The sequence below is a fragment of the Colletes latitarsis genome, chromosome 1, assembly GCF_051014445.1.
Source record: "Colletes latitarsis isolate SP2378_abdomen chromosome 1, iyColLati1, whole genome shotgun sequence".
NCBI lineage: Eukaryota > Metazoa > Arthropoda > Insecta > Hymenoptera > Colletidae > Colletes > Colletes latitarsis.
The window spans coordinates 43,603,828-43,618,503 of NC_135134.1; the positions used below are offsets into that span (position 1 = coordinate 43,603,828).

General features: G+C 37.8%; 1 protein-coding gene across 6 annotated transcripts in view; it reads left to right on the plus strand.

The window, feature by feature from the left end:
• The first annotated feature begins 5,235 nt into the window (after positions 1-5,235).
• LOC143342173 (thyrotroph embryonic factor) overlaps positions 5,236-14,676 on the plus strand; it is a 145,768-nt gene continuing 136,327 nt past the window's right edge. Inside the window, exons 1-2 of one of the 6 annotated variants that reach the window (XM_076765774.1) lie at positions 5,236-5,870; positions 6,159-6,814. In XM_076765774.1, the coding sequence (XP_076621889.1) occupies positions 6,442-6,814 (373 nt within the window). In that variant the 5' untranslated portion in view covers positions 5,236-5,870; positions 6,159-6,441. The remainder of the gene's footprint in view (positions 5,871-6,158; positions 6,815-14,676) is intronic. The other 5 variants (XM_076765807.1, XM_076765791.1, XM_076765782.1 and 2 more) reach the window with 5 other exon arrangements.

The window sequence follows — 14,676 nt, forward strand, 5'->3', positions numbered from 1 at the left end:
CCTTAACAGCCGTGTAATTCGTTATCGTAGGATGCAATTGAATTTAGAGAAATCAAAGGCAGAAGGTGGCGATGTTTACGACCGTATAGCAGGCAGCGGTTAAGACAAGGATGTTTTATTAATGATACATCTAAGATTAACCAGGATAAATGAAGTACCGCATTAAATAGACGGTGATAGTGTGCGAAAGACAACGATGACTGCGTAACGTGTCCGGCCACAATATACATCGTAGGTTCGTATACGTACGTCGGCCCCAGTCCCAATGATCCGTGCATGAGATTACTTTGATATACGACAGTTTATCGTCGAACACGTTAGGTTGTCGCAGGTCAGGTCAATTCAGTTCAACGTACTCCTTGCACCGTCCGTGTGTCCTCGGTTTCCGTCTTCGAAACTTTGTTGCTTCGGCGATTCTTTCTTATCGCGGCGGAACGAACAAATTTTCACGAATTTACGTTCTTTTCTCAGAATTAATTACACGTGTCACCTTCGGCTTAAACTTCTTCATGGGCGACTACCTGCACTTTAGCCTTTGGACGAGCAATAATCATGCACAACGATTGGCTGAAAGAGACTTCAAGGAGCTAACGGAATAGCAGTTCCTGTTTACGTCTATCGGTTGATAGTTTTATCGTAAAATTCTCTAGTGTATTTTGCTGAATTAATTCTTTTTAGTACGGTCACTTTAAGTTGCATAGTAATGTCCTTCAGATTTGATCAAGACCTGGCTACGGGATTGATGAAAATGAGTAGACGCATGTTCTTGTTTACGTTAACTTGTTTCACAAAATTTTCAGGTGTATTCTACAGGTCAGAATTAGCGACAGATGTTTAATAAACGTACGTTTTAAAGTCATTAGTTTTTTTTTAGATACGATTACTTTAAGTTGATCAAGGTCTAATTTTCGTAACATACTTCGTGTGATTTTGTGATTAAGTGCAAAGTGTTTTTTTTTTTATAATCATCGGATTTCACGTCGACACGAGTTAAGTTTATCAACAAAGAATGTATATCATGAAGTAGATCCCTCACACGAAAATCGTTTCCTCGCACTTTTCGTCATACTAATATGAATATCGAAAAGACATTACTGCACATTGAGGTCTTCTACGTCCTCTATTGGTTTGAATTATTTTATTATTCAGAATTCAGCTTATATTTTGTTATTACGTTTACATATCGGTACCAAGAGTTTTTTTTACAGAATGATGTCGATCGAATAAAATAAGTAATTTTTTATTTACTTATGAAAAGAATTTTGCTGGAGTCATCAAAGACCCCAGCGTGTTTTCTTATCTTAAAGCTTAGTTGGAGCTTGAAATTAACTTAAAATATTATCAGCTTTTTATTTACATCCAAAAGCAATAAAAAATACGCGTGCACGCAATACGATAGTTCAAAGATTACAAGTCTAATACTTTGGTAATAGAATATACTGGGATCTCGGTCGATGGAGGAAAACAGGGCTGAAAATTCCTCTGCAATTAATAGGATTCATGCAGTTATCGAGGTAACCAATCCAATATGAAGGAGTCTCAGTTACACAATGTATACCCAAGCATGGCTCATGCTTGACCTCTCGTATAATCTTCAATCTCTAAGCAACGAACTGTTTTTGTCTCATTGGAAGACTTCTACTTCCAATTTCACTGGTTGCTGAGCTTAAATACGTGTGATTTTATTCGAGTTGTAGATAACTAATAACATCAACCTATTATACATTATACAAATTATTTTCGTTATTACGAAACGTAGGGAAAAATGACGAGGTATTTGAATGGTTTCGAAGCGTGCATCTGATGGTAACAGAGAATCGTCCTGCCATAAAAGGTCATTTTAATGATTTTCTCAAGACCTTTAACAATTTTTTGCACATTAACGTACAAACTGGTCAGATAACTGTCGCAAAACCGATTCACAGAGACGATAATGCCAGATAATCTCAATTTCTTCGATAATGTATTATTTACCGACGAATCAACATTTAGCAATAATGGAGGATTAAATCAGCAGAACATTCATTACTGGAATACTGTTAACCCACTTTGACTTCGAACTATCGACCACCAGGATCGTTGGAATGTTAACGTATAGTGTGGTATTTTAAAAAATAAAATTATCGGTCCATTTTTCACTGACAGCACTTTCAATGATCAAGAATACAAGGGATTCCTAACAGATAAATTGTTAGAATTATTGGAAGATGTTTCATGTCAAGATAGAATTGTAATTATCAACATAACAGATGCCCAGTTCATAATGCCAGAAAAAGATATAGTACAAATATTATCTGGCCAATTCGATTGCTAGGTTTGTCATCGTTAGATTACTTCTTATGGGGAGCTTTAAAATCTATTGTTTATTGATATGAAAGAATTTGAAATGCGTGTCATACTCTGAACCGTGGAAATGTCATAGAAAATGCATTCTCTTATAAGCACTTGCAACAAAATAAAGAAAGTTACAGCATTTTTTTTAATCTTCAAATTTCAACTCATTTTTTGCATTGTCAAGATCATCTCAAGGTTATTTAGTTCACTGAGCTCGTCTTGATGTAAACGATAGCATCCCACTATAAAGAACAAACGTTAAGGACTTTGAAAAAATATTAAAATGACCTTTTATGGTAGAACGATTCCGTTTCCATCAGATGCACGCTTCGAAACCATTTAAATACCACTTCGTAATTTGTTCCTACCTTTCGTAATGACGGAAATAACTTAGATGTTCAATTTAAGTGAACCACCCTATACGTGTATCTGTTACACGAATCACATTCAGTTGTTGTCTTCTTTAATTTATGGTTGTAGCATTAAATTTCAATTTTGTTCGAATTTCTTTGAAACGACATTTATGTTCTCGTATAAAAAGATTTTTAGGTAATCGTTTCAATGGGAATTATTGAAAATAACATTGTGGGTGTAAAGCTTTTAGCAAATCAAGGGTTAATTATCAAATACTTGTCTAATCTGCGTGCTCTTGTTCTCTATCTTTGAAACATTCTTGGTTCAATGATTCTTTTCTATAGTTTCTGTATTCGATTTAACGTTCGTATAATTTTATAAGCATATTATATCTGGCTAAAACCGAAATCAAATTAAATTCGACCAAGCAAGCTTTTGTGTTTGTAATTATTGAGCGTTCCTTACACTTCGCGAAATAAGGTCGTCCATTCATCCATGCATTTCTAGTAAATTGGACATCGTTGAACGCGAACAATCGAACGCCCCATTAAAACGGTTGTCTTCACCCCCTCGAGTCCGAGTATCAATTAGTCGATGATTAATTTCGGAATGTATTATTCATCGCGGAAGACGAGACGTGACACGCTAATTAAAGTCTGAAATCCACGGCTCGTGTCTTTAACGAGGGAAGAAGATCGATTCCAAAATATTCTTATCGACGCCATCGACTGATTTTTATCAGTAAGGTTGTATTTGCATTAGGTAACTTTTGATCGAACCTCGTCGTTCGACATTTTATTGTTCGATGCGACTCGTGCAATGTGTAAAACAGTTTCACCCGTATCGTCACAAATTGCAATCAGTTTGTTATATCAGTCGATAAACTTTACAAAAATTAAACAGCAGGAAACATGGTCGATGGGTTAAAAAGTGGATAGAGACGACCTATACTTGAAACATCACCCACTATACATTTTGTGGGGGATAAAGAAATGTACAGAAATGTTCTGAGAATATCGACTGTCTAATGTATTGATTAATAAAATTAAACTGTTAATTTTGAAACAAATTACTCTAATAGTTATCTAACTATCTGCTCGCTAGAGACAGTTTTAATTCACTTGTTATTTTTTATAGAATTTCAAAATCAATTATATCGAAATTTTTGTCTCGTGTATTGCAGCTGATTTATAAAGTACTATAGGACTGCAATACTGCAATCAACTTAGATGTAACAGTACGTGGAAACAAAAGATTAAAAGGTACTATTGTTGTCGTTTAATAATATAATATCTACGCCTTTCAGATGGATTGACAGTACGTCAATTGAAATAAATTGAAGCTCATACCTTTGATTATACAAAAACATAGACTTGAAGAGTCTATAGACTCAAATTCGATCAAATTATCAAAAATTCTACGGTTAATGTACCTCTCAACGTACACCACTTTCGAAATCATAACAAAAAAACATTCTGACATCGTTTGTTTTTTAACAGTATTAGATCGGAATTTATAAAGAGTTAATTGTCTAAATTAATTACAGTCTTTTCTAGAATTTTTACGGTTAATTTGTTTTCGTGTGTACCGTATTTCTGTCTCCATGGCTTCTTCAGACATTTTGCCAACGATTAAATTAAATTTGAAATAGTATTAGTTCCATGAAATAGTTATTTATGTAAAGTAGTAGATATCTGTATATCACTTACAATTCGACAGATATATTGTTTTCTCTTGTAATAACTGATAAACCGATGTTTAATTTATACACCAAATCGTAATTAATATCACGTAATTGGACTGTAGAAGCATCGATAACAATTTTTATTATTTTCTTCGTTAAACATGCTTTAAATTAACGTAGAAAAAATCACGGGAATATTTATTAGTATTTTTGTCTAAAGCTCAAATCAATGTTGGTACCGTGACACTAAATATAAGTTGCATAAATCAAATTGAAAACACAAATTTTCGTTGAAACTTTCTGCAACAAATTGGAAAATTCGGTAAAAACGAATCTAGGGTACAAAAAATTTATAAAACATAAATTTCATTTTTTTGTTTAGTTCAGTTAATTGCTGGCCACTCTGTACGCCGTATAAATTGACCAGTGAGCGTAGTTCCTATTTCCACCTAGAAAATAACATCGATTCGTAAATACTTTTAGCATCGTTTGATTTATACGGATCGAATCTAACCAGATATCAGCGATTCCGCGATCGAGCGGTCGGCTTACCACGGCGTAAGAATACGTTAATCCGTTCGTCGCAGGCGGTTCGAATTTCATACGTCAACCGGTAACTGAAATAAACAAGAACGTTCAGCGAGCGCGTCTCCTAACGGGGTGTAAGCATACACGTGACCAAGGAACGTGCCTCCTGGTGCACGTGGACTCGAGCACATCCCCCGGCATCGCCCTCCGCTCACTCGTCGAGCCTCGTGCTTTCAACCCTCTTTCGCTCGAGGCAGAGGAGAGGAACTTGTTCCTCTCAGTCATCCTCGAGCCTCTTCAGGCTCTACGCGCGCGACATCCTTCGTCGATTATTCGTACGTGGAATACGCGAATTTTCTGATCTTTCTCTTTAAGGAACGTAAGAGTGACAAAGAAAGGAGGGGAATGTTGCACTTATTATGTTTATTCGAACGTTCCACCTGTACATACCTACGCACCATACACGCACGTACACGAACAGACGCGCGCGCGCGTGCACGCACCTACACTTAGACACACGACGCATAAATTCACACACACGCGTAGAGACCCAGAGCTGCGGGTTTGCCGAGGCTATACGTGTCGCGCTTATTGGATCCCAGTAGGTTTCGTTGATTTCCGAAATCGTTTTTTGCCGTCGGTGCTGAGCTTTCCTTTGCCCAGCGTCTCCTCGAGATTTCTTTATCAGATAAGTAGTGGATATATACGGTTGTGAAAGGTAGTACTCCAAGAAGGTGCGAGGATATCCGATCGTCATGTGTCGCCGGCTGTTCTGTGATATAGAATATTGTGCTCCTATTTTTCTTCTTGTTTTTCCAGTGTTCGGTGGTTGATGAACAACGTCCCGACGAATCCGATTCTTGCGAGTAATTAGAGCGACCCTCGCGATAACGGGAACGCAATTTTCCTCGAAAATGTTGGCGCCGTTTGAATCCGATTTCGATCGAAATCGTCACGTTGCATTCTCAAGGTATAGTTTCTCGATTCCTTTCTGAAAGCTTGACTCGCGTGTCGTGTTCGTCTCTGGGGAACACGTTTCGAAGACGTAATGTCCTACTGTCGGACAGAATACCGTAATATGACGTTTTCTCGTACGCACCGAGGATTCAGAATCCATCGGTGCTCCTTTACCCTTGCTTCCTACGAACTGCTCTTAAACTTGCACTCGAAACTGCTCGCTGGTCGCCCCGGAATTCTCTAAACACCGTTTCACATGCGAAAACACGCGCAAGAAATACTCCATATGTACACTTTTCAGGGCAAAACACTAAAAGATGATCTCACCTGCTTCGACTCCTAGCTCAGACCGTTAAAAGAAACAAAGTCCGAGTGTTTCGCTATCAGGGTTCCACGATATTCCTCGTAGATGAAATCCCTTAAAAGTTCACCGAAGAATTCCGAGGGATGTTTTGGATTATGGACAGTTTACTATCAGTGAAACAGTTGTTGTGAAGAGAAAATTGCGAACGAAGAACAAAGCGGAAACGATCGAAGGGCCGGTAAAACTGGCATCGAAAAGTGATCACTGCGCGTGGTTTCGAATGGGGAGCGAGGAAGGAGGAGATGGGATGGCAAATGTGAACGCCGCCGATTCTTGGCAGCAATATTACACCTGGTCCGCCCCGTATTCTCACCAGCATCCCCATTCACACCCCCAACCAACGTCCCATCCGAATACACATTCCCAATCTCAGTATCACCATCCGAATTATCTGAATCAGTACCAGGCGGGTCAGTATCAACAGCAACCTCAGACAACCTCCACAGCGAACGCTTCCGGTCGCTATTCGACCTCCCAGCAATATCAACCGCAGCTGCAACCCGCCCAGACGCCATCCTTGCATCAACAGCAACAATTTCACCCTGTTAAGGATCAGAACGCGCCGAGAAGAGCCGCTCCTTACGACCGACCAGGTATCCAATCCAGATTTTTCTATGGCTTTCAGTGCTGGATATGTGCTCTAAGATGTTTCCGTATAGTGGATGTCTACAGTGTCTTCTGGATGTTTGCCCGACTCTGATAGTGAAAATAGTTACCAACGAAGTTTAGTCGAAATAATACTCTTGTTATATGTACTCAAGTTTTATTTATTATATATCCTTGTGGCACGTAAATTGTTTAGCGAATAATTAAAATTAATATTTACGTTTCCGTATGGATAAGCAGAGCTTGAACGAATCTATCGATCGTCGAGGAATGAAAATAAGTGGACGCATAATAAAATACGTAATGAGTTTAAAATTAATATTTAGCGTTTCCCCCCTTTGCTTGAATTATTCGTTGCGAACGTCGTGGAATACTGCTTATTAGATTTTCGATAGAATCTTTGTTATTATTTTCAGATTCTGGCTACGAACTTTTGAAACTTTCGAGCTTGTTATTCTGTTTTTTGTTTTCAGTGGGACTTTCGCGTTTAAAATGTTTAAGTTATCGATTTGGGTTCGGAGCACCCACCATATTTTCACCGAAGTAACTCCACACAATAATTGAACAGACACTGAGTTCGTGCTTCGTAAGAAGATGAAATCTAAGGGCAATATATTTCTCAAGTGCCTCTATAGAGATAGCTTAAGCCTATGGTTCGCCAAGAGGGCTCTTTTCAAAAATATCAGAAGCAGTATCTAAACCTTGCGATTTGGCAATAACCATTGTACAAAGGCTGAATTCTATTCTTCCTATACCATGGGTGTTATTCTACCTCTTTTGATTGCGTACAAATTTTTTAACACGTTTGCTATCTATGACTCGTATACGGGTCATAGCACAGCAGAAAGCTATTAGTGGATGATCTATGTTTATCTTACTGTTTATATGAACTCTGTATTACGTAAACATTTCTTCTTAGTCTCTATAAGAAATGGAAAGTTTCTTGAATGAAATGGAAAATGGAAAGTTTCTCGAATAAAGAAATGGCTGAGATGTACTCAGTAATAATATTTTTAAAGTAAATAATATTCTTTTTCGTTGTCATATTCTCTATCCCTGCTCTTGCTCGTGTTTTCTTTTCAAATTCGAATTATGTGCCTCTCGATTTCTTTTTACACTTTGTCTCTCTTCATATTCTGTTCTAGTAGTAACGTTAAAAATGCTAATCGACGATCAATATTTCATTCAAAAGGATGAGACTGAAGGTTAAGAGAAAGAAGAAGTACTCACTTGCGCGAGGAATATTTGTATCACAATTTTAACGCACTAAGAAGCTACTACTTTACGACGTCGAAAAGTCATTTTCTTCAATATATTTATTTATCGAGTAACTGTATTGTTACTTCAATTATAGTATTGTATCATATATTCAAAATTTGCGATAATGGGTACGACAGATCTTAAATTATTTACTATTGACCCCGGTTTCCCCTACTCTGATCATGAATAGAAACCGTCGAGGAAGATTATAGAAGGACGATTTAATATTTGCTTCTTTTGGTACCATTCAAGGTATCGATTACCGTAATCGGCCGATTCTCCGGCTCTTCTTCTAGGTTTATTTGGCCAACGTTAGAAGAGTAACCGGTACCAAGAGATTTAACATGAAAGAAACGCGATCCTCGGGGGTATAGTCGGGGCAACGTATAAACGATAGGATGGGATTTTAATCTGGATGATATATACGGTATTCGCGAAAGAAGCTGAACTGGCCGACGATATTAATTCTTCCACAAGGATCGACCCATTTGGTGATTGACGTCGCGTGACGATCGGCTAAGCCGTTTATGTAATTCCGCGTAGAATCCTCCAGGGTTGTGATCAGAATAATAGGTATCCGGAAGCCAAGGACAAGATTGGGTAGAGCGCGCTGAATCGTCGAAAAGAAAAAGTTCATAATAGGTTTTTGCAATTTCGCTGTTCCCGATATTGTTTAAAAATTTCAGACTGATTTTTACGAAAGCTACCTCTGCAAAAGAATTTTTGTCCCCGCAACTTCCATGTGCTTTTTATTAATAGAAATTCGACAAAAATTAAAAATTTCTTCCGAAATAAACATTTCAATAATTAAAAGAACAATTTAGTTTCTGTTTCGAACGCAAGTACCGGGATTCTTTGCTGTTAATTTAAAACTTTGAACCGCTGTAATAAATAAAACACAAATTGTGTCGTTTCTGGTAGCCTGTATACTAATAGGAAGAAACTTAGTTGGAATTTAGTCCCAATTTTTTTATTTAGAGCTGGATTTCTTATTAAATCCTTTGCCCCGAAAGAGTCCCTCGGGTGGTTCGATTTAGGCAATATTACTCTATAGTATTTCGAAACTCTGCTATTGTTTCCCGACGAGAAGCCACCGAAGCAATTTCGAAAGGGTTTAGGTCGTCGCGAGGCGTCGTAGTGACGGTATGACGAGGAAAGACGCGCGATTTTTCTAGGAAATGGCATTTGCGTAACGGCGAACACAATCTACGGGGGCCGCTTACGTATCGCGAAAACAAAAATGTCGACGAAAACGACGATCGACCGAAGTAAATCTACCCTGTCTGGGAAACGCGTCGCGAAGGGATGAAGTCCGGGACGAGTACGAAGTCCCGACGCAACCGTCGGTGAAACGAACGCTGAATTATTCATGGGGAATCTGTTGCTTTTATTCGGCCGATAGCGGTGTCGTTTGTACCTCGAATTTATTCAAGGAAGAACCGTGGAAATGACCGGCGAAAATTGCGACACGCGCGACTTCAATTATCTATGGCAGCCATGTTGAACTGACTTCAGCTCGCGGAACAATTTCCATTTTGCTACTACGTCGCAACGGGTGTACAGTTATTTAATTAACGCTTGTTAATATTGTGTGAAAAGGTGTGCTTAACAACAGATAGTCGTTCGATCATTTGATTAATCAATCGACGCACAGTAGGGTTGTTTCGACTTCCAAACACTGTTATTGTCGAACAGCTTAGGACGCGTTGTTTATTCCTTTCAAATATTAATAATACGAGGGTTTAAGACCTTCCAAATTACTTAATAGCACAGAATGCAAGATTCAAAGGATTAGATTTTCAAGAACTTGTACGAATTGAACCGTTAATACACCTTGGAAAAATTTTAATGGGACATTCTAGAGCCCAAAATAAGACGGAAATCAAGAATATCAATTTCTTGACTGAGGCTTCATTAAAAAGTTACTAAAAAATTAAATTAAAAAATTTCAAATCATTCTAAAAAATTATTTTCGGTTTCGGGGGTCAATTACAATCACTTTTGGTGAATACACATGCCCCTGAAATCCTACCCACTTTCGAGAAAAAAATTCGAGTAGGTACTGAAATTTTTAGACGAAATTAAAAAATTAGATCTTATAAATCTTCTACTCTTCGTCTGCATTCAGTTGAAACAGTATGATCAAAGGCAACACAGCGTAATATTTGATATTAATCAAAAACTAAAATTGTCTAACGATTTAACACTAGATTCTCGTTTCCTATTTCTATCGAGACCCATCGTATTGATAAATTGCTAAGAAATAATATTTATAATTTCTGTAACTTTAAGTATGAATTCTAGCGTTAAACACTCAACCTTTCTGTTCAAGTTGAAGTTGAACACGGCGTTTGAAACGTTTTATTATCAAAAAACGTTGATCGAAATTATGTTTGTTATTTCGCTAACACTTTACTGTTCTCTCAATTTCAATCTTGATGCAACATTAACAATTTACTACTCCTCCTAATTACATTTTTTTAAATTTTGCTTGTCAGAAACAAGTTAGGATTGTTCGTGGAAAGTAAACGTGTTCTTCGAAATAGCGTATCTCGTAATTTGAAAAGAAGACGACTGTTTTCGCGACCGAATGCTGTTACGAAAACGTATCGGTCCGTGCGTGCTGTTATTTTTCTTCCATGGAAATTCACGATAATCCCGACGCTGAAATAAACAGCGACGTCCATCATCCGGAGTGGCGGTACATGAAAACCGTATCTAATCGTTCGCCATTTCCATGAGCGGTACTGTCTTCCACTGGCCTGTCCTTTCTCGCTTATAATTTCATAGTCCTCTTTTATTCAAATCGAAACGTGGCCAGTCTTTTCCTCCACGCGGGACTCGCGAATTTGTTCCAGTTACTTCAACGATAATATTCACTTTGTGCAATGAATTTTGATGCGTTCATTTTTCTGCAACAACAAGGTTGTCAAAATGTTCGAGAGAAAGCTGAGAAATTCAATAAATCAATTTATTGATGTAATGACCTTTTCGGCACTGATCTATATCAAATTTTCTTGCTTTTATAACTAAATTTTTAACAATAAAAGTTATGTTAATATAAAAGTGTATCTAAGCACTTTTATTGGTAATCCAAGCAGTGACAATTATGGCGCCTCGTTATAAATCTGCTTGAGATCTAAGACGAAACGCCGTAATCGTCGTTGATTTACTTTTATATTAATATAGCTTTAACCAATAAAGAGCAAATGAATTAAAATTATTTCGATCATCGTTATACTAAATTTCATAGTTTTCTGATAAATCCACTCTGAAGTACATTTGTCCAAAAAAGAGTATCGTTTTCGTAGACAATTTGAGGAGTACAGTTTGGCAGTCAACGTGTTAAAGAAATAAAGTTGTCCTGGAAATATTTTAGAAACAAGAGAGAATATGAAGATCACGTTCGTTGCTTTGGTTTCTCGGGGAAAAATTGTCCCTCTATCTTTATCTCGTGAAATCGGTTCGGACGTTATTTGAAACGGTACTCGCGAGACTTCCTGTATCATATCGTTACAATATAACACTGTGTACATTCTTCTAGCTTACAGTCGTAAGATTTGCACGTAACGAGGATACGAAGCACGAAGAACTTGGAACACGAGAGGCTCGAACGTTGAAACCTTGAACGACGAAATGGAAAATTCCCGTGGCGGCGGAAGTCGTTCGATTTCGCAGGACACGCGACCCGCGGCATGTAATATTCCACGAAATTCGTCGAGAAATAGCGGAAGGTCTCTTAAACGCGTCTCTCGAGAGCCTCGTGCCAATTAGTCCCAGCGTTATTAATCGCGACAGGATCCAAGCGATCTACGATCTTCCAAAGATCCCCCATGCTTCCCGTTTGGTCGTTTCCGCGAAGAATGCAACGCGCAACGATCGATCGAGGATCCTGAGACGCGTTTCTAGCGCTCAAGGACGCTGGCGTTCCGTCTCGTTGCCGAGGATAATGCAACGTTCCAGGATAAACTTGGTGGTTAGTGTTTATTCCTAAGCAGGCGATCGCAGGACGCCGCTCGGCGAATAATCGATTTCCTCCTCGTTCTCCTCGTCTCTTATCCACCGGTTCGCATCATCCACCTCCATCCTCGAGTTTCGTTCGCGTTCGTCCGTCCCACTCGACTCCTTCCTGCGAGTTTCCACCTCTTTTCCCGCGTTCAAACCGAACCGCCGCGATCATTTTCTCTCCGTAACGCTTACCTCTCGATCAAGGATCCGCTCGAAGGCGAGGCTAATATTCCCTTTCGAATGCTTCCGAGCTACGACAAATTGAGACCAGCTGACCCTTCCGTAGCGAAGAATGCGAACGTACAGTTGCGGAAAAAATTCAGTGAACAGGTAGGGGGAAATAGGTACAAATTAAATTTAATCAAAATAGTACAACTATATTATGCGTTTAAGTTTTATACAAGGTGTTCGACCACACCTGGGAAAAATTTTAATGGGAGATTCTGAAGGCCAAAATAAGACAAAAATGAAGAATGCCAATTTGTTGATTGAGGGATTGTTAAAAAGTTATTAACGTTTAAAGTTCCGTCTAACATTGTATTTTCGGTAAAGAATTTTTTTCTCGAAAATGCGGAGGATTTTGAGGGTATGTCTATCCACCAAAAATGATTGTAATTGACCCCTGCAACTAAAAGTAATTTTTTCAGAACGATTTGAAATTTTTTTTTTTTCAGGGTAACCAGACAGTCATGGTCAGACATTGTATTTTCAGTAAAGAATTTTTTTTCTCAGAAATGCGTAGGATTTCGGGGCTATGTGTATTCACCAAAAGTGATTGTAATTGGTCTCTGCAACCGAAAATAATTTTTCCAGAATGATTTGAAACTAATTTTTTTCGCCGAAAAATTTAGGCACCTACCCCCTGTCGATTTTGCTTAAAAATTCGTTTTCGATTTTTAGTAATTTTATTTGATGCCCTATAGAAAAGTTGTCTAATACTTTTTTGAAGGTACTCATGAGCTCTACTTCAGAAAAAAGTTTCATTGAAATATATTCACTATTGTAGGAGTTATGGCCGTTTGAAAATTGGACTAGTTTTAGGCGGTTTTCTCACCTTACGGGTTTAAGGAGCAACTTTTTGTTAATTTTTAGAATTTCTACATATTCTCTACCAAAATACGCGTTGTTTTTCATTTTGAAACATTAAAATCCTCCATTCCGTTCAGAAGTTATAATATTTTAAAGACTTGCATGAAATTTCAGTAGAATATTTCTGGTCAGACATTAGTGCACAGGTCGAAATAGGCAAAGATTATTCATAGATTCGAAAAAACCGGGTTGTTTAAAAATATTTTTAAGGGTTTGGGTCAGACCTGAGTTGGGTTACCGTGTAATTACTTCAAGGAAATGGTAAAACAGTACAGTTTCGTAGGAATTCGCTTTTACGGTATAATGAACGCTAATTTATCTGTCGATGGTTCTTTCTTCGGACCTCGGGAGCCACACAAATCGTCGATTATAAAAGTTCGGACGCGATCGAAAGACCGTTCTTCCTTTCGAAACTATCCTCGATGTATTTCGTATATTGTCGACCAGTTCGAAGAAGAATGAACGATTCGAGGTACGAGATGTGGTGAGTCATCGTGCAAAATCCACCGGAAGATCTGCTCGGCCCACACGCGCTGGCATGGCTTGCATGTGCAAGCAGATGCACGCACTGATGCGCAGCATCGCGGGCCACAGCTTACTACGAGGATCAGAGCCACGACTCTTAATCCAAAATTTTCTTCGTCAGTTAAAGTTACACCTTTTAATCGAACCACATTGAAGATTGCAACCTTACTCGCGGTTCGAACAATTATCCGTTTAACCAGTTAACTGCATTCGACGCGTGTACACGTCAATCTGAGGCTCAATTGCGGTGCAAAATAAAAAATTACCATTCTACTATAAAAACTTGAAATTTTAATAAGATAAAAATAAATAAAAGTAATAAAAATGTCATCTAGTGGTGTATTTCGTCGACAACGCATTTAGATCATCAATCAGTTCACCAGTAATGTTTTCATTGATCCAGCGACAATTTATACTTATCGATGTCGACATTTAATGCGTATTATGATCGTTACTTTTATTTAACTATTGATAATATGTCTATGTACGTCAATAGTTCAATAAAATTGGCCATTTGTATTACAGACTTAATATTTCAATAATTTATTCTCAACTATCACTATGAATTTACAATGTGAATGCAAGTGAGTTAAAATCCATCGAAATATCAAAGACTATTATTTAGGATACTAAATAAAACTAACATCGTATAGCTATACAGGGTGTTCGGCGATTTTTCAAATCGTTCTAAAAAAATTATTTCCGATTGCAAGGGTCGATTATAATCATTTTTGATGAATAGATATACCCCGGAAATCCTACCCAGTTTGGAGAAAAAAATTCGAGAAGGTGTGAAATTTTTCAACAAAATTAAAAAATTTTAAATCGTTCTAAAAAAATTATTTTTTATTGCAGGGACCAATTATAATAATTTTTGGTCAATAGACATACCCACGAAATCCTACCCACTTTCGAGAAAAAAATTCCTTACCGAAAATATAATTTCTGGCCAGAAATGGTTCTTCGA